The following is a 25,634-nucleotide window of genomic DNA, read 5'->3' on the forward strand; positions in this document are numbered from 1 at the left end:
TAGCAGTGTAAGACTAGAGAGAAAACAGCTAGTCATCACCATCCACCGCCAACTCTTGGGCTACTCTTTTACCAACGATTAGTGGGATTGATAGTCACATTATAATGCCCCCACGGCTGAAAGGGTGAGCATGTTTGGTGCGATGGGGATTCGAACCCGCAACTCTCAGATTACAAGTCGAATGCCTCAACCCACTTGGCCATGGTGGGCCTCAATAAGTAATGACATGATTTTTTCAGCAGATACATAGTGCTACTTTCTTTATCAAACTGATCAAAAATTAAGACTAATATTCCTATAAAAATAACTACTGCACTCAAAATATAAAAAAAAACATTTGTTTCACAGTTCTCTCAATTAGTGTTATACTATGTTAACATACAGCTAAGCACTCATTACAAAACATGCAAAAATTGATGTATTAATGTTTGAAAATTCTGTCCCTGCATTTGGATGCATAAAAACTCACAAATCTTGTTGAAGTTTCCTCAATCTTGACCTAGCATCAGCCAACTCTACAACAAGCTGAGACTTCTCAGAACTCAACAAGGGTGTTTGGCTGTTCACACTAGTTATAGAGTTGATAGGATCACTCAACTGTGACTCTTGTTCAATGACTACATTCACTAATTTCTTTTGGAGAAAAATCAAAACAGAATTATAAGACAAATACATCAGATAAATCGACTAAAGGAAAAAATCTAATGATATAGTTTGAATTTTGCTTGCATTCAACTTTCAATCTTTAGATTTATGTATATTGTCTTTTGTTAATTAAAAGTTTTACTTTAGCATTATAACAAAGCTGTACATTGACAAAATAACTAATCAAAGGTATGTTTAAACATTATGTTACAAAAGTAAACTAGTATCATATACAAATATATAATAAATAAAACAAGCATCCCTCTACATTTTAATGCCCAATTGTGTAAATTCTGAGCAAAATAAAAGCATTTAATATCTAGAACAATACATCATTATTTCATTTAACAAAATAAGTCATTTTGCAGCTTCTCATACACCCTGAACCTAAAAATTGTGAAATCTGCCAGGAAACAAATCTGTGAAATCCTCACATTTTCTTATCACTTTCCAGTCCTTACTCTCCACCTAAATCTCCTCTGTTTTAATTAAAAAAGCAAAAAGACAGAGTAAAGAAGTAAAGTTTCACAATATTTTTACATAGGCCTACACGCCCTTATCAAAGATTGTAGACTGATTTTCCCACAGTGACCAACAAAAATAGTGTTTACTAAGCCTACTTTAATTCAAACTTGGCACATGCTAAGTCTAGAATAAAAACTAGATAAGGATAATGAATCATAGAGATGAGCTAACTACAGTGGAGCGCCGTTAAGCCGCGGTATTTAGGGGGTCAACTTGCTTAACCGTGGCTTAAACCTTTGTGACTGAAAAGCCGACAGCTCCACCGAGGAGCCTCATCCGGGCCATTGCGTGATCATTGTATCGGATTATCGAATTAAAAATAATACTTTAATTATTGATCACTTTTTCACGGATTTACCGAGGATTAACTTTAATGTGTGGAGAGGTGTGATTCGGTAACAATGGCGGCCTCCATAAAGCTGACATAGAGAGCGGATAAGGTAGATTAACAGTCGATTTCTATTGTAATATATTTTATTTCCCAAATTAAAGCAAATCATTTTTTAAATATCCCCTTGAAGTTATAAAGCTAGGATTAAATTCGTAAGCCGCGTTTTTACACGTTCTTAAATTAGCGGTGAGCCGCGATAATCCTCGCTCACATCGCTCACAAGACTTGCTACAGTGGCTTAAGCGATTTCGCGCTTTTCTGGTCCGCGGCTTAATGGCGTTCCACTGTAATAAAGTTTATCATATGAAATGCACATATATTGAAAAATAAACAAAGAAAATACAATAAAAATGTAGAAAAAGAAAAAGGAGAAAATGAAACACCTAAATCTGTTATAAAGTGCATGGTTTTCATAGCTTTAATAATTTGTGATAATTTATCACATGATATTAAATAACTGAATTAATTACACTTTTACCAACTATTAAGCTATGTATAAGTACAGTATGTCGTGTTTAGTTTAGGTATTTTGTAGGTTTACCAATTATGCTATTTTCATACATACTATTATACTTCAATTTCAAATACTTCAGTATAATTATGCATTCAGTTACAGGTATAAATACAGCATTACTACACAGTAGTTAAAGATCTAGTGTTTAGCTTGAGTTTAGTTCTAGTTCATGCAAATTGGATTAATTATGAGACAGGGAATAATCCACTGCTAATATCAGTCACAGTGTTAAACCACCTGGAGCCTAGTTGTGTATAATATAAGTTACACAAGTTAGATCTACAAAGTATAGCAGATATTGTTGAATGTACTGAGTAGGTTAACATGTTCAAGTGGAGAGTATACTTCATCACACTGTTATCAAAAAGTGAAACAACATGGTCATGCCTAGTAACTAATTATGAGCAAAAGTTGAGCAGCACAAGGTCCACTATTGAGAAGCCTCTCTCATGCAGGACCTTATGCTGCTCAACTTTGCTCATATATAGTTACTAGGCATTTCCATGTTCTTTCACTTTTTAACAACAGTGTGATGAAGTATACTCTCCACTTGAACATGTTAACCTACTCAGTACACATGACATTATCTGCTATAATTTGTAGATCTAAGTTGGATAACAAGGCAAACAGAAGATAATAGGCCAATAGCCTATTAGAATGTAACTGCTATTTTTCAGTTGGATGGACAGGATTAGAAACAGGAATTTTAAATAAGCAGCAAATGATTAATGTATTACCTACAAACAATATGTTAAAAAATAGCACTGAGATGGGTACTATGAAAGTAACATATCTTATACATTCAGCAGGAGACCCTGACAGACAATAAAGGGAAAAAAATTAAAGGAAAACCAGGGCATAAACATTGAGCTGGGAAATGGTACATTCTTAAATGTTCAACTTACTCCAAAAATCTAATGTTGTGACATGTTATGGCAATGTCACATGGATCAGGAAAGCTCTGAATTTTATATCAATTTTTCAAGCAATTTTAATTTTCAGGCACTGAGAAGTACAATCTCACTAGCCTTATTTTCATACTACATGCTGCCCCAGAGGGATGACTAATGCAGTTCAGCACAACAAAAACATTTGCTAAAAACATTATAACAGCTCTCAATGGAATATTCACTATTGCAAGCTTTATCCCATTCAGATATTTCAACTGAATTTACTAATATATATTTATTTTAAATATTGATGTTTGGTTTAGTTACACATACACTTAAAAACGGAAGCAACTTAAAATGTTAAATGTTTTGTGAAAGTCTTGCCTATTCTCTAAATTTGTAGAATATTCTAGAGTGTAAGAATCAACAATACACATTTTACAATGTTGCTAACTGAACTTTCAAGAATTTCACCCTAAACGTTTATAAATCAATGCTCCAAACAGTAGAATATTGTTGACTTACCACAGTTGGTATGCTGTAAGCCTCAGAAGCTATAATCATGATTAACACTTGCAATGAGGAAAGTGCAGATACCTGGCCAGGAACATTTACAGATTCTGAACATTACAAACCACTTAACTTCAGTAAATTAATTTTGGACATTTCTATGAAGGAATATCTTTATCTGTGAAAACCTGTATCAAAACTGAAATAAAAAACAAAATGTAACCAAATGGTCTAATGGACAGGAATTGTCATCAGTCCTAGTGAAGCTACAAACATGCTGATAAGCACAACCACCAGCATCCTCAGCAGGCAAACCCTCCCTCTGTAAGAAATAGTGAAGTGAGGATATCTTCTACCAGACAACTCGATTTTAATAGCCACATTAACTCTATGATAACCAGAGCTGCCAAAGACAAATGAACTGAAAATGAACAGAAATAAAAAATATCAATGGCTTATGATCTAGCACAGTTTTATTGGTAAATCCTTGATTATACATTATCAATGATCATTATAAATGATACAAAGCTAGATATAATTGAAAATATACAACTACTTGTTTAAGACTGGCCACAAACTATGCTTCAGCCATATTTGACAGCATTGCAGAGCACCAACAGCACTTCCATGTAAAATTTTTCACTAGTGTTTTGCCATGAAAAAAACATGCATTATTTTTAGCTATTATCTCTCTTAATTTGGACAATCCAATTCTCTAGTGATCCTGCAAATATCAATTAGGTATGAATGAAAGTGCTTATAAGGTGTCTCAGGAAACAGTTATGGGAGGACAGGTGCTATACAGCTACCACTGAGATAATTAGTCACCATCAGGTATTAGATGCCCTTATGTAGGATAAAGACCTACAGCCACTGGAATTTGTGGAACTCTGCCTAGGTGGGAAATGCAGAAGTTAGAGAGAGGGTGAAGCAGGAAAAAGAAAACTGTCAGCACCTACCTGAAGACTATAATGAGCATTAACAACATCATAGCCAAAATAATTGAATATATATTCTTTATCTCATTCTGCACAAGACTGATGGAGCATTCAAGCTTCCCACAAGCAGCAGAAAAACAGAGCTGGAGACCATAAAGCAAGCTCTCCTTTGGATTTCTAAAAGCAATCAACTGCAAATATACAATATCACCAACATATTTGCTAGTGGTCTGCAAGCTGTACTAAATACCAGAGTAGTGTGGTTGATCTTCAGATGAAAGGCAGAAACCAAAGCAAATATAAGGTAAGACCATAAACTGGATGTGTATGCCAGGCAAGAGTAAAGCTAAATAAGAAAGCTGACAATTTCAAAAAAGAAGCCCCTGTATCAAACCTGGCACAACTGTACTAATAAAGTTACTGGCCTCTTCTGCACTATTAAGGTCAAAATAGAAATCATGGAAGGTTTTCACCAACATTTAAAAAAGAATGACACTACTGAAAAACAAAGTGTGTCAAAAATACTCAATTTTTTAAAACAACTATTACTTTATCCACATTTCTAAAAATGAGACCATTTTCAGTCTAAAAATTACAATTAAAAACAAGAAACTTACTGTACAAGATAAGAGTTAGTAAAAAAAAAACCTGATGAGACTGGAAAACAGTAATACACACTAGATGTTTTGATGTATATCTTAGCTTGATATTAGCTATGAATATGTACAAGTTCCCCAGATTCATAGTTGCTTTATTTCACACACTGATAAGTTTTAAGCTCTATCTACACAGATTGGAAACTTAATAATTCTACTTCCAAATAAAACAAAATCTTCAATTAATATGGAGAAAAAACTAAAATTAGGATTATCAGCTGGGTATTTCTTCCTTATTATTTGTTTTGGTTAAAATAAAACATTGATACAAAATTCTAAATATGAACATTTCATCTACAGTTTTATTTTGTCAATAAAACGGAAAGTAAAATTTAAAAAGTCTGTCTAACCTATGTCATTTGCCTCCCATGAAAAAAAAGATGAGCTGAGAAGGGTTACTGCTGCTTTATTTCTCATTTCTATATAAACCTTCTTACTCCAGCAGCCATGGTTAAACAACATGCTAACTTTTTGCAAATACAAGTTTAATCATTGATATAATCCATTAATTCTAATTTGTTTATTTATTACTACTGATGATTGGCATTATAATAATAAAAATATAAATAAAACAACTAAAATGTTATGATGACAAGAGATCAATATATACATAACCTAGCTAGCTATAATAATATAGGAAGTTTTCATACAACAAAAAAGGATTTAAACAAGAAAGTCAAAACTACAGAAACTGAGTTTCTTAAAACTTTATCCCTGCTTTTGTAAATCACTAATTTTGGTAGTATCAGCACTGTAAGATACAGGAGTGCAAAATGGTTACAAGGGCAGTCAAATTGACAGACCTCGCAGTAAGTCAGTATTATTATGTAGTAATCAAGATGTATAGACTCAACATATTCTTCCTTGTACATAATGCCTAGGCTCTTAGTTACATTACACTGATGCTTACCCTGATGTAGCCATAATATCACACTAAACAAACTGCATACCAAAGTCAGAAATATAGCTTGCAACTGCAGGAATATTAAAAACAAGTATATAATTTACAGTACAACATTAAATTTTAGTACTGAAAATCATGTAGTAAAGATTTAAGTACAGCAGTGTCATACCTATATTCTTGTTTACATTCTTTTTCAGCATTGCCATCCCTACCTTTTATTATTATTATTATTATTACCTGTTTTGCAACACTTTCTTCCTGACTGAAGTTTAACATATTCTACTGATGTGTGTAGCAAAATCTAGCATTGTGTATTTATTTATTTTTCACTCCTTCACTTCCTACATAATACAGGGGTTAGTTCTCTAAAAACAGTTTGTTTGTTTTGAATTTCGAGCAAAGCTACTCGAGGGCTATCTGCGCTAGCCGTCCCTAATTTAGCAGTGTAAAACTAGAGGGAAGGCAGCTAGTCATCACCACCCACCGCCAACTCTTGCGCTACTCTTTTACCAACGAATAGTGGGATTGACCGTCACATTATAACACCCCCACGGCTGAAAGGGCGAGCATGTTTGGTGCGACCGGGATTCGAACCCGCGACCCTTGGATTACGAGTCGCACGCCTTAACACACTTGGCCATGCCCTAAAAACACTGACTATATAATGTACAAAGCACCAAGTATTCAACATGTTACAATCATCTAATGTTCATCTATTATTGGTTAGTAATTCCTGTTTCCCTATGAACTTAAAACTTTTCGTGTGAGACATCTGCATTCTATCATACAAATGATCTTACAACAACCTCATATCAATAGGAATGCAACTCAACTCCTAGCTCCCTCTCTTCCATGCAGTCATAATTACTTTGAGGTTAAGCAATAAATACAAAACCTACACCAAAAGTAGGGAGGTCATATAGGAAATGTAAGAGGAAGAAAGTATTTTTCAGAGATATATTTTCAGTGTAGTCAAATATGTACTTCAATATATCTTATCTCCTCTCACAAAGAGCTACAATATACCAGTGAACTAACGGGAGGTCCACTAAGAATATTATCCCATTTAGAAAGCACCTAGAGGAAGACTATGGGATGCACAAATAAATGGAAGGCAAAATAGCTGTGGTAGACATCATCTGTGCCAGATATATTCTATACCCATGTGAAAATGTATTGTAATAAAAAAGGTAGAATCAAAGGAGGGACCCCCAGTAAAATAAAGAAAAACATGGAAATGAAATGCAGAGACCCATGGTGTATAGTGGCTATAATGCATTGGAATGTAACTGAGAGATACAGTCAAACTGTGATAGGGATACCTGACCCAAGGTAAGAAAAGGATCCTCTACTTTTCATCTCATAAACAGGAACTGGTAGGGACTAGGAGCCCACATACCAAGGGCCCAAAACATCACATGATCACTACATCTGTTGGGAACTAACATTTGGGGGAAGGTGGACAAGAAAGTGGCATTAGGAATTTACTGCTCAGTCCATGGGAGAAGAAGGTAACCTGGCCACACACACAAAGACTTATGTGGCTGAGCAAGTTATAACCACTATCATATCTACTGGAAACTGTAGTATCCATGGTAGTAAGCAGGGTGATTCAGCTGGAGGAGCAAACTGTATGTTGGCAAAATGCATCATTTATCACTTGGCAACATCTGGAATTGTACAACATGTCTGCAGTAGGACAAGAATTAATGTCATCTACCCTGGCAGAACACCACCATCCTACTTTAAACTGAGTAGGAGTGAGCACATTCGAGAGGAAGTCTCCATGGTTCATCACCCCAATGTCTAGGAACTGGTAAATAGCAGACTCCCACACTCCACTAGAAGGAAAGAAGGAAACAGTATGTTGACTCCAATATCAGAGGAATAATGCACCAGAGACAGTGCAACAGGTGACCACATCACTACTTTGCAAAGCAGATTGATCCACTGACTTACATTGCACAGATCATCAGGGATGAACAGTGATCCCATCTGCTTTACTCATGTTAATCTATAAGTTTACAGTCCAGAACAACCATCATTACAATGCAAAACACCATGAGGAAGAATCTTTAAACAGTCTTGCAAAACACCCCATCTCAACGGTAAGCATTAATGATTATAATGGCTTCACACTGCAAATTTAGGAACAAATATACCTGGCCAGGCAACACTCACCAGAGTAAGATCTGTAAACACAAAATAAAAACCTACCTCTTTAAAAAGAAAGAGAAAAAAGAACACTTACCCACTCATAAAAGAAATTCTGGAGTTCAAAATAGCAATGGAAGATACAGGGAAATAGATGAGCATGAAATGGCCAGATTATGCAGAAAATGTGAAAAGATACAATGGAACTGTAGTATTACCTAACTGAATGAAGAAAACCTGGAAAAAGTGACAACAGACATGGAACAGGGAAAAATAACAGACATACAAGCTAGCAAATCCAATCTATGAGGAAAACAGGTGAAATGTTCCAGTTGAGGAAATTATTCCAAAAAATAAACAAACAAGAACAGAAACCAAGGAAGAGAGTAGTGCAAGCAACAAAACAGCAAATGTCTCTGACAGGACACAAAAGATAATCCATATCAGAAAAATTAAAGATGGGAGATGGAGTGAAGTGAAATGGAGATGAAGACAAAACATAGGAAAAAGGAAAGAAGGAAGGGGGTGTTTGGAAACATATTAACCCATATCTCATTCTTCCATTCAGGTCCATTTGAATTATGGAGAACTGGAAATAATGAGGCAAGTAAGTAATTGCCAGAAAAAAAAAAAATTCCCCAACAGAATGAAGCTGTGACACCCTCAGTTGAAAAATGTTGATATAAAGCCACAAAATTGCATGGTAGGCCAGAAGCATTATTAACTTCTGTTGCAGTATTTGTGACACGTAACTACTAATACATTCCATCAGAAATAGTGGATGTTAAAATCATGTCAGGAAGCTCAACAGTTGTAAACTGTAGAATTAAAATACAAAAGTCAATTGTAAATAGAACATGAAAAAACCGAAATGCAATTAATAATAATGTTGAAAAACTTCAAATACAAAAAAATTCACAAAATAAAAAAAACCTCTTACAAGCAAATGAAAGTAAAAACATCAGTACACAAAAAGCACCAACTAAAAAGTGATGATGGGCTACATAGAAGAAAAGATGCTAATTACAACATGAGTTGTGCCACATTCAGATTGGTAGAGGGTTGCTACATTGATCCTTTGCAAGATAGCATGCAGATGTTTCACAGTCAATACGAATGAGAATAGTTGAAAGTATCAAACTAGTGGTGAATGAAAAATATGTACCTATAGAGGGAACTTTAAGTCAAGGAAAAGCTATTTGTGAGTGAAATAAGTTATATTAGATTTATGATTTTTTATTATTACTAATTTTTACAACTAAGCAATGACATTGTGCACTGCCCAGAAACACTTTAAGAGTGAATTTAAGTTAAAAACTGACATTACTGATAAAGCAGTTGTTATCTCAACTGAAACAAAAAGAAAGATGAACAAAACTAGTCAGTTGGTCACTTTCAGGTTTGGTATCTTAGAGATACTTTTTTTGTTTTGGGGCTTGTTAGATAAAGAAACAAATGAAAAAGTGGCAATCATCTTTTAAAGTGAAACTGTCATTGTTGAATTTTAGCATGCATAGTTGTATTATGCCAACTGAGTACCTCACCATCCCAACATATATTGTAAAGACTATGATATTATACATTCAAAAGTTAAAAGGATATTCAATTAAAAAGACATTTGGTAAAAATATTTAGGTTTAGCAGGCAAAGTAAGCTAAGGCCTGTAACAGCAAGAGGACACAAATTTCTTTTTCATTGAAAAGTTCTAAAATTGATTGTATTCAAACAACAGAAAACACAGTAATTTCATATTTATAAAACCAAAAACTATGATTATCAGACATTAACTGATTTAATTTAAAAATAATGATTTCTGACAAAGGTAACTACAATGAAATTTTGAAACATGAAGTCATTATGCACTGACGAGTATTTATCAGTCACAAATATGATTTAGAGCAGGAATTAACTGCTTCAATCAGCAAAGTACAAAAAGAACCACCTCTACAATAAAAAGATTTATTTTTAGTACAATAGTAAAATTTTGAAACTTTCACAGCACAAAGAAAGGTGCAAAAATTACATGTAATTAACCAAATTGTGTGAAAAGATTTATACAAGTATCTTTGCTGAGAACAAATAAAAGAGCAGAAGATACCAGTGAAATCTAATACTGGAAAGGATTAAACACTGTCAATGTTTTTTAATTAAGTAAATACTAATTTATTTATTAAATTAAGTTCTGTTCACAAATACATTTTTCAGTTAAATGTCATTTTAATTACTTGAGCTAATTCATCTCTCTCTTTGACCAATCTCTGTACATGCTGCTCCAGTAATAAATAAAGTTGTTCTTCATCAGTAGAATCCTTTGTAACATTCCATCCATTCGACCAGATTGCCTCTGGATTGTCTGTAACCTTCAAATAGAAATAACGTAACAACTTCAACAATTCAATATATCTCCATTATAAACTCAAACTGATATACAATTACATATAAAAAAAAATATATTATTTATACATGTATGGGTACATGTATCAAAAGACTGAGATCAATAGAATGTGAAGTGTTTTAGCCAATACAGAAAAATCTTTAGTTGTAGAGCTAATTGTTGTACATTTTACAAAGGTAAATGAAGATCAGGATTTAGAAGGTGTAGATATTAAACAATTGTACAGAATGATACTAAAAATACTTGTTCCTATAAACATAAGCTTATAAACACTGTTTCAACGATTATGGGTAACATATTTTTCCATCACAACTGCTCTATGATAAATCAAAATGTTTTTCCATTGCTCTCACTCCTGTAAAGTTAACTGCTTTTTATGCTCTAGAAAACAAAGTAAGCAAAATTAAGTAGCACTTTTATATTGTACCAGTTAAGTGATAAACTCTAAATAAAACTTTAATATACTGCTACTTGTAAGAATAATGTAAAGTGTAGCAAGACAGCTGTAAATTGTTCTATTCTTTCAGAAAAATCATATGATTTTAGATTGACTATCAAAAGTACTACATTGTCCAGCCATATACAACTTAACAGAAAAGTGAAATTAAACTTATTTATACAGTTTCAGCAATCAGTGTTCACAAGTAATTACACATAATAAATTGTATACTTCTTTAATGTTGTTTTAGAAACTGCCTACACATTTAACTAAACCTGATCACAGTAGAAAACATCGTTACTGGAAAAAAATTAAGAATTTTATCATTTTCAACCAGTTTACTGGTGATGTAGTTTATGCTTCATGGAAACCACTCATGCCCTACAAATGAGTAAAAACTTTAATTTATGTCCATTTTGGCAGAATAGTAACAAAGATTTTAACCACTGGAACATAAAATTTACATACATCTTTTCTTCTTGCAACAACTAAAGGTTTTTGAATTTTATTTAATCAAAATTAAAAACAAATTGGCTTTATTTTGTGTCACTTCTGCATTACCCCAATGCAATGTACAGTTTCATTTGATATACAAGTATTCATGATATGTTAAGCGAAACAAAGGTTAAAATTTACTCTGTTACATTTATTAGGTATTTATTATGGTTAACTAAATATTTCTTAATGTTACAGAAAACAGTAAAAATGTAAGACATGCATGCATGCAAGACAAGAATGTAAGCAAATGACACAAAGCATGGTATATCTCTAAAGTCAGGTCAAAGACTAATCCTAAACTTCAACATTATCATTTTAAACAAAAAAATGAAATGATTAAGAATTAGCAAATGATAACATAAAAGTAGATCCTTCAACATATCACAAAAATTTGGGAAAAGTTTTCCCTGATGGTAGTAGTATCAGTATGGAAAAAAGAACAATTAATATTTCCTATAATTTGTGGTAACTGCTTATTTTGGCAAATTTCTAGAAAGGTTACTTAAGGGTTACCTGTGCTAGTTGTACCTAATTTTGAAGTGATAGACTAGAGGAAAGGTAACCAGTTAACTTGTGGGCTACTGTAATCGAATAGTAGGATTGGATTATCATACTTATAATGCACCCATAACAACAAAGTGTGGAATGCTTTATTTTTGTATGACAATGTAAATACTTACTTATCCCATCTTCAAGGCTTCCCATTGTTCATTTTTATGAAAATCTCATTGAAGGATTGGCTGAAAACCATAGTTTCAACACTTTTGGATTTACTTTTATTTCGTGAAAAAAGATATACTTTGATGTCAGTTCTACCATGGCATACCCTCCATTACAATTAATAATGGACCATTTACTTTCTCTTTTGATGTTGTACACACAATTTTTTTTGAAACAGATACTTTCAATTCACTGACCACTATTAGTAGAATTAAAAGTGATGTTTTAAGTTATTCATTCAATTACTGTTTACTGAATGAAATTAACTTTAAAAAAAATTGTAGCATACACTTATGATCACTGAAATATACCTGAAGAAAATACAAGTATACATTTTCTCTGTCATCGACTATTAAAAATGTGATGAAAGCAATCTATCAACATCCATATGTTCGAAAGTTCAAAACTGTTTATAATGTCAAATATTTTGTACACTTTGATGAAACAATTTTTTTTCTTCACATGACTACATAAACAACACTAGGCAAGAAAAGTTATCATGAAGCTTAGAAATCCATAAAACTGTAATAATATCAATTTCAAAACATAGATAAAGAGTGAGTAAGGGAGAGTTTTTAAATAAATGTACAAGTTATTTTCAGGCTTTAGTTCAATTGAAATCTTGCAGTTTAACACTCAATTTGCTATAAAACCTACCTGTTTTATATATTCAACTATTTGATGCTGAGCATCAATATCCAATGTTTTAATTATTTCAATAAAATGTTCTTTCCTCTCACACTGAACAGCACAGCCCAAAACCAATAGAAGAAGTCTATTCATTGCCTGGACACTCTTCTCTGAAAAAAAGAAAAGTCAGTGACACTAAAATTACACATTTTTTTTAATTTCAGTAGCATCTGTTTGACAAACTGTATTTAAAATTACAATGTCTTTTGGACCATGTGGGAGATACCCATAAAACAAAAACTTGTTCATCAAACAGTATCTTACACACACAAATTCTAACATTTTATACAAGACCAAAAACAAGGCAGAATACATTGCATACCAACAAAATTCAATGTATTATAACAAAAATAGATTTACTTATAATAACTCAACTGAAAGGCATCTAGTGAAATATGCACATTTTTATGCATGATGGGAGTCCAGCATGACTATATAACCCAAAACATAAAAACACTTTTCTTCCAGTATATCTGTATGAATTTTGTCTCCTGCTGAGGTAAGTTAGGTAATTCTAATGTTAATATATATGGTATAACCCCCTATCAATGACAATTAAAATGATTCTGGACATGATGGGGGGTATAGAAGTAGGTTTCAGAGATATTGAGCCTGATCTGAGCATCAGGTTTTATGTTTCTGGCTTCTATCAGAATCCCTGGAACACTATGCTTAAAACTGTTTATAAACCTACTGACAAGTTGGAAGACCAAACATAACACAGGTGCTCAGGTACCATGAACAAATGTCCAAAAAGGATTTGTTTTTGAGTATGGAATTTCCTTGAGATAACTAGAGAAGTAATTGGGGATAATCATGGCAGAACATGCGTATTTTCTTAATTCGTGTTGTGTTTCTAAACTTGTTTATTTGTCCACAAACTCCTTTCACAGTTTTGTATCTAGGCAAAACATTATAAGCTGGCCCCACAGGTATCTTTATCTATATGACATACCCTATCTACCAAGTGGGATTAGAATTCACCAGAAGGTCATCTAAGCATGACAGGAATTAAGAAATACGTGTTCAGTGTCACTTAACTTAAATATGGCATCAAAATAGTAATCCGTGATGACAATAAAACCTACTTGTAAAGAAAAATGTAAATGTAAAAATGGCTGGTATGTGTAGAGAAAACTATGTAAAGGAACAAACAACATTTCAACCTTCTTCGGTCATCATCAAGTTCACAAAGACAGAAAGAGGTAACTGACAGATAGCCAACCACGTTTGAAGACGGTTGTGTAATTCAGTGTAGGAATGTAGAGGGTGTGCTTAGATGTTGGTGTTCCTTTGTATTGGTTTATTTTGGGCTCATTTGTTGTATGAGTAAGGCTTCTTTAATTTTGTGTTTGTTTATGTTTGTTTCTTTATTTAGTATTTGAGTGTTTTCTATGGTTATGTTGTGTTTATTTGACTTACAGTGTTCAAAAACATGTGAAGGTCACTTTTTGTGTTCTTTGAATCTGGTTTCCATTTTTCTACTTGTTACTCTAATATAGAAGTCGTGGCAGTTATCACATTGTATTTTATAAATAATGTTGGTGTGGTGTTTGTCAGTGCAGTTTTTACATAGTATAGACCTCAGTTTTGTGCCTGATTTTTGAATAAATTTGGTATTAACTGGAATGTCATTTTGTTACTAATTTTTGCCAAATGTTGGTTATTTTTCTACTGATGTCAGAAATATATGGTATGCAACAGTATATGGTTTCGTGATTTTTTAATTCGTGGGGTATATTTACTTTTGTTGGTTGATTTTGCTTTCTTTCTAGGTGTGTGCGTATAATGTTTTCTATGGTTTGTGAAGGAAACTTATTGATGTTGATGAAGTATGGTTTTATTTTGTCTAATTCATCATTAATTTTATCTGGTGAACATAGTTTTATGGTTGTGTTTTCTTAGTATGTTGAGTTTTTATTCTGTTTCATGTGCTGAGTCCTAAGGAATGTATAATCCAGTATGGATGATTTTTCAGTGGATTTCTGTTTTAAATTGTGTATCAGTTCTTGTAATTTTAAGGTTAAGAAATGATATTTGATTACTTTCTTCCTGTTCACATTTGAAGTTAATGTTGGGATGTATAGAGGTAATGTGATTGAAAAAATTAAGTATGTGTTCTGTAGATGTGAATCCCACAATCGTGTCATCTACATATCTGTACCAGTATAGTGGTGGATGTAATGCTGTGTTAACTGCTTGTGTTTCAACTTGTGTCATAGAAATATTGGCTGGAACTGGTGATAGTGGATTGTCCATGCTCAGTCCATTTGTTTGTATATAGCTGTGGTTGTTGAACATGAAGTTTGTCTTCATCGTGGTGAATTCTGTGAGGGTTGTTAATTGGTTGCTGGGAATGTCGAAAGTTGGGTTAGGGTCTCGGATATAGAGTTCTAACGCTATCTTGCAGGCTTCAGTGGTTAGAACTTCTGTAAAGAGGGATATAACATCGAAACTAGCCATTAAGGCTTTATGATTAAGTTGATTTACATTAGACTTGAAATTAAAAGAGTCTTTGATGAATGAGCTGGCTGATGTTACATATTTGGAGAATGCCCATGCTATGTATTTATCAAGATTGTAATTAAACGATTCATATGTGGACATTATTGGTCGTAATGGACAATCTGGTTTATAAGGTTTGGGGATGCCATATATTTGTAGTGTGCATGAGTCAGTCTTCCGTAAGTAGGAATAAAGTGTTTTTGAAATTGTGTTGGCTTTTTTCATTTTTAGTAGTATTTTGTTTAGTTGCATTTTGTGTGTCTTTGTTGGATTTGTGTATATTGGTTTAAATTTGTTTATGCCTGATGGGATGTTTTTCATTTTTTGGATGTATTCATTCAAGTTCATTGTGACTACAGCATTTCCATTATCTGCTTTTAGAATTTTAATGTTTCTGTCTTGTTTTAGGTTTTTAATGGAATTAATGTCTCTTTCTATCTGTAAGGTTGTTTTTTAGTTTTCCGTTTTGTGAAATTATGTTGAAGTTTTGAGAGAAAATTCTTTGAAAAAATTGTTTAAGATGTTTTTAGGTGTTTCTGGAAAATACAACTTTTTAATTTTTTATGCGTAGTTTGGCTTATGGATGTCAACAGAATTGTTCAAGTTGTCTTTTTTCTCCTGGTTGTTTTCTTGTTGTTTTTGTTTTCTGTGGAAAATATCAGAAGTCTCCTGGCTAGGTCTTCTAAACATGTTTTAATTTCTGAGGTTGGAATGTACCTAGGTGCTATTGCAAAATTGAGTCCTTTGTTAAGTAGATGTATCTCATCTGTGTTTAACTGTCGGTCGGATCTGTTAATTATGAGGTTAATTAACGGTTTGTTGTGTTGGTGTCTTTTCTGTTGTTTGCATCTTAGTTTTTCTAGTTTTTTGCTGTGGCAGATCTTTTTGTCTCTGTCGTTCCTAGTGTTGATTTGGTTTATGGTTCGTTGTATAAGTCCGTAGATCTCTGGTTTGATGCAGCATGCCAGTTGATGATCTAGGTTCATTTTTGTTTCTGTAAGCCATGTAGTTCTTTGTATTTTGTGTTCAACATGGGTTTAAGTAGTTTTTTTCTGTAAATTTTGGATAATGTTTGTGCACTGATTAAAATTCTTGGATAGTTTTACCTTTACAAAGTTAGAAATTAGTTGTTCCTTTCTACATTGTTGAATGAAATATATGTCATTTCTTTTCTTGATAATTTTTTGGTTAAGTTTCTTAACGACCTTATGAACATGTAGTGTTAATAGTGGTGTAATGTATGTTAGTTCAGACATACAAGTTACACAGATAAATACAAATACATAAAGAAAACACAAAGACATGCACTTCTCGTACAATCGCCGTGATGAAATGATAATCCATGATGACAAGAAAACCCACTTGTGGAGAAAAATATATGTAAAAAATGGCTGGTATGGATAGAGAAAACTCTATGTAGAGGAGAGAACAACGTTTCAACCTTCTTTGGTCATCATCAAGTTCACAAAGAAAGAAAGAGGTAACTGACCGACAGCTGACCACATGTTTGAAGAGGGTTGTGTAACTGAGTTTAGGAATGTAGAGGGTGTGCCTATATTTTAGATATATTTATTAATGTAGGTATAAAGGTGTTCCTTTGTATCAGGTTGTTTTGGGCTTGAGTTGTTATATAAGTAAGGGTTCTTTAATTTTGCATTTGTTTATGTTTGTTTGTTTATTTAGTATTTGAGTGTTTTCTATGTTTTCATCATATGCAAACACCTAAACAAAAAGCAAAATCAACTAACAAAAGTAAACATACCCATGATTTAAAAAATTACGTAACTATATACTGCTGCATACCATATATTCCTAACATCAGCAGAAAAATAACCAACGTTTGGCAAAAACTAGCAACAAAATATGACATTCCAGTTAATACTAAATTTATTCAAAAACCACAACAAAACTAAGGCCTATACTCTATAAAAACTAAACTGACAAACACCACACCAACATTATTTATAAGTTACAATGTGATAACTGCCACAACTTCTATATTGGAGAGACAAGTAGAAAAATGGAAACCAGATTCAAAGAACATAAAAAGTCACCTACACACGTTTTCGAACACTGCAAATCAAATAAACACAACATAACCATAGAAAACACCCAAATACTAAAGAAACAAATGTAAACAAACACAAAATTAAAGAAGCCTTACTTATACAACAACTCAAGCCCAAAATAAGCCAATACAAAGGAACACCTTTATACCTGTATTAATAAATATAATCAAACATCTAAGCATGCCCTATACACTCCTACACTCAATTACATAACCTCCTTCAAACATGTGGTCAGCTATCTGTCAGTTACCTCTTTTTCTTTGTGAACCTGCCAATGACCAAAAAAGGTTGAAACGTCATTCGCTTCTCTACATAGAATTTTCTCTACCCATACCAGCCATTTTTACATATATATGGTATCATACTGTGTGTTCGTACCTCCTTTTCTTAATTCTGAAGACATGTTTGAAACTGTCCTCAAATCCCTATTCAAAAGCAAGTTGGATAAAACATGCACAGGTATCCCAGGTGGGTGTCCTTATGGGGGATATTTTTGGGGGTATGATATCCCTTGGGGTAGCTACAGAAGTAACTGGGGATAATAGGAGCTTGATCAGTACAATGGGACTTCTATAAATCATGAGTTGGCCTTTCTTCCTCTCTGTGAACTATCAGTATATTATGATAATTCTGAGACATGAGTTATCTACACTTTTTTTGCTAAACTATTTTAGCATTTTAAGTCAATTATAAATACTTTTGTTAGCTTAACATACTAATGTTTTACATCAATATATGAATAATATAATGCTCTGATATAAAAATATGAGATCACTTCAAGTAATCATCTAATTAGCCTACCATTTATATTTAATGTGATGAACACAGTATTAAACTTAATTTACACAAAAGAAAATTTAACTCCTTAAACCTGAGAAGATGCTATCAGCATATATCCAAAATATTCCAATTTACCCATTTATGTCTCTTTGGTTGAAAATTAATTCACACCATGTTATTATAAATAGACCAGAAGTGCCATGTAGCATTATCATTTGTTTTCAATTAAATTTTAGTTCAATAATAGAATACATAAAATGTTACAGGTTTAAAGAGCTAATTAAAAACAACAAAAGTTTCATTTTCATAAAAGCTATATTGTCTGTTTTATAAAGACTGGTCTCTTTTTTCACTTTAAACTGAAAAATTTGGAAGTAAAAATATTTTGCAGTTCAATACTTGGCACTAAATTTTACAAATGTTTTACATAAACACCTACAGCTGAAACTTGCCTTCACTAGTGCATTTGGCTATAGCAAGAATGTCTGGAAGTGGCAAGAGAATCACCTGCCCTAGCACTTCCTGAAAATATAATTATATTTTGATCTCTTTCTTGGAAAAACATGCTACAATAATAATGCAACTAACTAATCTTACATATACGTACATTTCAGTTTTAAAAAATAATTTTAATTTAACACTTAAATATCTTAAATATTTCATTTCAGTAAGTTAAATATTATGAGATGTGCAATGCATTTCTTCCACCAGTTTTAGCTTAAACCTTTTTATGTTATGTCATTGTTATAATTTTAGATCATACATAAATATAACAAAATAACAAATGAAAAATTAAACATCTTTCTTTTTTAATAATCTTAAGTATACTAGATATGTCAGGCTACTAAACCCTCCTGTGTATTCACACACCTCCATGTATCAGCAATAAACTTTAACAACAAACGATTCCTTTCATGATGTTAACTCTCTTCAGTAGTATGAATTTTATGTAAGAAAGTTAAAGTCTAACTCCATTTAAATTCACAAGTTATGAAAAATCATCAACTGAAATAAAAACATTACAAATAATGACATTCAAAATCTACAGTGTAAGCACTAATGATACCAAAGATAACTGGCATGTTATATCATTCAAATTGATAAACAATTAAAGCTGAATGATTAACTTGATATCAATTATGTATGAGCATTTGTTACATCATGGTGTTATATGAAATTAGAATCTAATTTATTTTTGAAACATTAATTAACTAATCAAAACTATTATTTCCTATTATTATTATTATTTTATTTTTGCAACTGCCCAAGTAAACAAAAAAAAAGCCTTTCTGACTTCTTGTTATCACCTCTGATTAATTCAAATTTGTTCAACTTTGGTTTGATATATTTAATGTTTATCTGTTGCTTCAATATTTAAGAGTTGCAGGTGTGGTTCCAATTGCCACCAACCATGCTCATGTTTTCAACATTTCAGATAGTTTTTGTAGATTGCCATAATAATGAGAAATTTGGTAGTAATATAATTCAAGTCTGAAAAGAAAACCAACAAAGTTGATAAACTTAAATTTTAAGAAAATCACTTATAAGGCTGAAAGTATAAGCAATAACCCTTTTTTTTTTGTTTAGCAAAGAAACATAATAGCAATATTTCAATTACTTTGACAGTTAAAACAATCAAAAATAGTAATAATAGAAAATCTTGACTCAAAGTAGTTGGTTATTTTTTGACAATCAATGTACTCAATTTATTAACTGATAATTGGAAAAGCTGAAAATCCTAATTTCAGTTGATTTATTAGCTTAAAAGAATCAGCAGAATCAGAATTTTTGATTAAATGATTGTTGAAATATAGTTGAAAATGGTAATATTTGGAAATACTAAATTTATTAGTTGAGTATTTTCATAACAATTGATTTAACCAATTTTGATTAATTGATTTTTTACATACATTAATTGAAGTAATTTCTAATAATAGGTAACCAATTATATCAATTAAATACCCGAGAAGATAGTGGTTTTTCATGTTAATTATTTTACTAGTTTAACATGAAGATGATTGAATTGGTAAAAACATTCTGAAATGTCGTAAAAAATATTTTTATTGTTATCATGTTTTTGATATCTCACAAAAATCTAGGAGTAGAGTGAATTTTTCAATGAGTTGTAAAATACTTACCACATATTGTGACAAAAATGTTTTACTATTTACATAAAATGAAACCTAAGGAGAATTATTTTTAACCAAGAATTAGTTTATTTAGTTTCAACAAGTTAATTTTATGAAGAGTTGTAAGAAGAAACCCATGAAACAATATTAATCATATTTTCAGCTTGTTGGAGGTGTATAAATACTATTGCATATATATTTTCATAGTTAAGAATGAATAAAAAATGTATCTTAATCTTAAATTGTTGTACCTTATCATTTCTATCACGTGAAATGAAAATGTCTTTAAAAAAAAACTGAAACAAGGAAAGTTAGTATTAGATGATAATAATGTATCAGTTGAATGTAATCAATTAATGACTGTTGATTAATCAATTTGCAAATTCTACTAATTACCCAGCTGTATAAACAAAATGATTTAGTATTTTAAAACAAAGAATTTTATAATATTCATATACTCAATATTGTTTACCTCATAGAAAGCTTTAATATTAGTTAACAAGGTGTTTAGGTTGTGTAAACGAATGCCCATCTCACTTGAAGCTGCAGTGTTCTCTCCCAAACTGGCATGAGAGTCACTATAAGATTCAACAAACTATACAGCTCACAGAATTACCTACTTACCATAACATATGCCAATACTTAACAGAAAATAAAGAGATGAGAGAAACAAGGTTTTAATAAATTTCTTCTACATTTTAACATTATGGTTACTCTGTTAAAATTATGCAAACCTTTTTTATTTAAATGTACATGAGTATATACCAAAGATTATATACACACACAATTTCTATAAAACAGAAAAGAAGGTCTATGTACATAAAAATAGTCGTTATTTCAACTTTGTGACAAAACAAATGGACTATTTAGTAACATCCATTTTTGTGCAAGTAACAGATGATTACATTGAAATTAAGCTTTTTCATACTGTATAAGGTGAATTATGCACAACTGTTTTAAACAAAACACTACATACATCCTATTAAACAGTGATTCAGAACTTTCACTATTGTTTTTATATAAGAAATAAAGTAGACCATGTTGGGCAGATGAAGAATTATTTTAATTCTTTCTAATGACATAAATCTAAAAAAAAAAGTTATATAAACAAATATGAGCCAGAAAAAATTTCTACTGAGTGGCATACCTTACTCTTAAAAGGTTTACAAATGTTTCTATTTACTTAGCATTTTATTTTGAAATGAAACTTTCAATTTTTTTAAAGTTTGAAACTGCAATTGTTTTACTATTTTCATCCTGCTTTAACTCTCAGCAAGTTTTACTTCTTACAGAAGAGACACCAAACGAGGATTTTGGGCACTGTCAAATTGAATAGGAGCATGGCCTTCTGTGCTAGTTACCAGTAATACAATCAATTGACAGAGTCATGTTTTTATTTTATCCACTTTTTTATATATATATATACATTTCATTAAATGGAGAGTTTGAAATCTATGAAACTTCACTATGAAAGAGGAATCACTCTTATCAATGCATTAACTCATTGTAACTTCTTGTAAAGTTTGGCTACTTCACACAACAAACTATAAAACCACCAAATCTAAAATTAAAATGTATCACACATGCAAAACACCTGTGTTTGCTCCTTATGTTTTGATTCAATTTATATTTCTGAAATTATTTCATGTTTTCTCTAAATATAGGCTAAATTCCATACAATTATCAACACTGCTTTGTGGGTCATATATTAGAGACAGCTCTTTTTTTAATGTAGCATTTTACTTTTCCATAAATATAGGTTTAATTGTGTACTCTTTTTACATGGCATTTTTTTTGGCCTAGCTACCTACAAAATTTTTAAACATATCATCAAAGATAAGGAGATACCTTGTGGTTACATTCTCTTTCCACATAGATCAGAGTTGCTGAAATGTGAAGTTTTTTGTTAATAAATTTCAGTGTCTTTAATTCACTCAGTATAAAACTGTCTCCTTTTTCTGATTTTATGTTAATCCTTCAACTTAAAACAGATTAAGTTTTTTATTACTTAACAAAGTTGGCATCTTTAATATTCTAATACTGTAATACACTCTGAAGTTAAAGAAAATCAGGAATATACTTACATTTGCTGCCATACAGAAGACAAAAGAACTCCACTGCATAAATCTTCATAATCTAATTCTTTTTTCTTTTCACAAAGAACTTTTAGCTATCAGTTCATTATTGAAGGTATGGAAAGAGAAATTAGTACAGATCTGACTTTTCAATAAATAATTAAAAATCTATTATCTCTAAGTTTAAAGAAAATCCAGATTCCTGCAGTACCTCTGATCATTTTTCCATCTTAACTACAGCATACATGTCTAAAGATGAATATTACTGGCTAGCATATTTCATAAAGGTCAATTAAAGGAGGATATACTTTAAACAAAGTGCTTTAAATCAGTAAAGAAAGGTATGTCAAATTTTCTGTGGATATTTAGAAGTATTTAAATACACATAATATAGTAATATAATGCTGTTTATACATTTTTATGAAAATTTTACAAAGTTAAAAATGTGTGCAGTTGATAATTATATTTCTAAATCTATTTTTACAATTTTCTTTATTTAAAACTAGAAAGCTATGCTCAAGGATCTGAAAAAAATACTGCAAACATATATTTAGCAAGGTTGCAGTTATATACTTTTGCACATTTCCTAGAAGTGTATTGCCAATGCATGCAAACAAATGCACAAGCAGCCAAAATTGTTTTGCAGAAAACATTCACTGATTTATATACAAGTATTTTAAAGATGATCCTAAGATAACTAACAAACATTCAAAAAATTCAAACTAAATGCTTTGTGGAACAGAAAGGCTATGTACAAAATGACCAGGCAGGTAAAAAACACTGTGGGATGAGGGGGATTAAATTGCTCAAAAACAATTTTGAGCCAGGCAATTTTTTGTTGGTCAGTAGCCAACAGCAAATAACTTTTTTTTTTCCTTTTTATCCTAAACATCAGTCAAGAAAATAGCATGGAAAAAATGTATCTATATTTGGATATGTTGTAAAATAGTGTTTCACTCAATCACAATGATTTTATATGACACAAACTTCAAAAACTAATACTAATTAAACAACAGAAAGGCCAGCCCTATGAAGTCACAATTTAGCATGTTACGTATCCTTATTAAACCTCCAATAGGAGTCTTACAAGTTGTTTCATTGTAGAAAGATTACACTCACCCACAACAACAAAGGACTCTCCATCAAGGAATTTGTTGTCTTAATGTCTTCCATCTCTCCTGTAACTTCCAAGTGATATTTCTCCACTAATGTTTCTGCCCATACATTTAACTTAATATAGTCATAAGGATCACTTTCTGCATTTCTTCTTCAGCTGAGAAAAATTAAAATTTTTATTTTTAATATTCTAACAATGTGTATACAAATTTTCTCAAAGTCACAAATTTACATTCTGTATTTTATATACATCTATTCAAAGTTTTAGATTTCCTTTGTCTAAATGATGCAATTTACTTCTTAGTTAAATGGCACCAGAAACTGATGCATTAAACTAAGTAAGGATTTAAAATTGTCATGTAGCATACATAATCACAATGTTAAGAAAGAAAACAATCTTGATGTTTTGACTGACCAGTCACCCAAATAACCCAAGCAGTCTGCTGTTCCTTGCATTTAATCAAATACAATTTTAGGTTATATTTACATATATACTGATTGTAAGTTTAAAGATGTATAATTGCACTATATAGTTTATTGATTATGCCACATTTAGAGTATTGTATTTAGATCAAATTGATGAGGATTTTTACCTATGAAACTATGCAATACATTTAGGCACCTCCATGATGAAGAAAGCACAGTGTATCCTGAAATGAAGTCAATCATAGAGAAGTGAAAAGAAACATAAGTTAGAACCAGTACAAATCTTGAAAAGTAAATTTTAATAAAATGTAAATATGAATCAAGTTAAAGCTAAACATTTTACAAAAAGTCCAATAAAGGACTCAAACAAAATTAAAAAGGCAATGGCTTGCAAAATTTTAAAATTCAATCAAATTGCACAATGTCACAATCACCAAAGAAACCTTCAAATGTCAGGGCTTAACCCTCAGAAGACATTTCTATAATAGTGCTATCACTTGGAGTTGTAACAACAGTATGACAGTAAAATGTGGGTTACTGTGACTTGAGTGTCACATAAGTACATGTTGATGGATCAGTACCAGATAAAGGAAAAAGATGAGTTAAAAATCTATAACAAATGCTTAGCCTAGTGAGGGCAGCTTCCTCCTTCCAATCTTTATGGAAAAGAGATGCCTCAAACAGCAACATCTGGTTTGATTTGGAAAAGCTTATTACAATGTTGCTCAACCCAAGTCAACTGCCAACTGGTACAAATCCATGCCTTAAATACAAGACTGTAGTCCATATATGGAACAGGAACAGATGTAACAGCACAAAATCATGTGGAAAAAGTTACAATGTCAGCAAGCTTGTTCCCATAAATACTGACATGGCCAAATATCCACAAAAACTGAATATTTATGAAAAATGAAGAAAACCTAACAGTCATTGATGAGTACCTTTCAGATCAGGTTAAGAGCCAATGATAAGCAAATCCAGGGCCAGTAGAGATGTAAGAAAGTCAGTGTAAATAGTATAAACTGTGTACTGCATAGCTTCTACATAATCCAGGGCAAGAGAAATAGCAATCAACTCAGCAGTGAACACAGAAATTGCAGAGAGGCATTCAGCAAAGACAAGACAGTACTTCCTATCAGGGGTATCCACCTTCTTCAAATAACATAAGGCTAGGTTACACACAAGGATAATAAGAAGCCATGGCGGAATGGGCTGATCACTGGAGACGCTAACATCATCCAATGTCAGAGCTACTTCAGCCAGCTGTACCTAGATACACAGGTGAAAGGTAAAAATGCAAACAGTCTATTCTAAAAGAGTGCAGCCAAATAGAAAGAAAGACAACAAGAGGATTCTGTAAGCAACCACCAAGCCACAACAAACTATGGCAGAGCCCATAGGCTCATCTGATTTTGAACCATTCCTATAAAACAGAAATAGAAGGATGGTTCAAAAGATGTCCAGCAAATATTGTTTTTTGTTTTTTTTTCAATTTTGCATAAGGTTTGGTAGCATACTGCAGAGATAGTTGCAAGCCACAGAGGTAAAGAGGCATTTTGTGGGACTGGAGAAGTGCAGAAAGTCCCTGGGAAGAGTTGAAACCTCAAATGGTAAATGGGGTCCAGTATCTTCAAGGAAGAAGCCCTGGCAGAACCAGAGATCCAT

At 31.9% G+C, this 25,634-nt stretch overlaps 1 protein-coding gene across 14 annotated transcripts in view; it reads right to left on the reverse strand.

Annotated features, from left to right (window-relative positions):
* Positions 1-25,634, reverse strand: part of LOC143256077 (uncharacterized) — a 135,735-nt gene that overhangs the window by 100,628 nt on the left and 9,473 nt on the right. For 8 of the 14 annotated variants that reach the window (XR_013031037.1, XR_013031036.1, XM_076512812.1 and 5 more), the window contains exons 2-8: positions 23,547-23,700; positions 22,437-22,522; positions 20,825-20,930; positions 18,676-18,745; positions 12,837-12,979; positions 10,353-10,487; positions 470-633 (exon numbers count right to left, since the gene is read on the reverse strand). Coding sequence is in view for 12 of the 14 variants with exons in the window: in XM_076512812.1 (XP_076368927.1) it covers positions 470-633; positions 10,353-10,487; positions 12,837-12,979; positions 18,676-18,745; positions 20,825-20,930; positions 22,437-22,522; positions 23,547-23,600 (758 nt within the window). In the remaining 2 variants the exon portion in view is untranslated. Of the gene's footprint in view, positions 1-469; positions 634-10,352; positions 10,488-12,836; positions 12,980-18,662; positions 18,746-20,824; positions 20,931-22,436; positions 22,523-23,546; positions 23,701-24,136; positions 24,194-25,634 lie in introns of those variants that run through there. The other 6 variants (XM_076512761.1, XM_076512822.1, XM_076512832.1 and 3 more) reach the window with 6 other exon arrangements.

The sequence above is a fragment of the Tachypleus tridentatus genome, chromosome 1, assembly GCF_004210375.1.
Source record: "Tachypleus tridentatus isolate NWPU-2018 chromosome 1, ASM421037v1, whole genome shotgun sequence".
Lineage (NCBI taxonomy): Eukaryota > Metazoa > Arthropoda > Merostomata > Xiphosura > Limulidae > Tachypleus > Tachypleus tridentatus.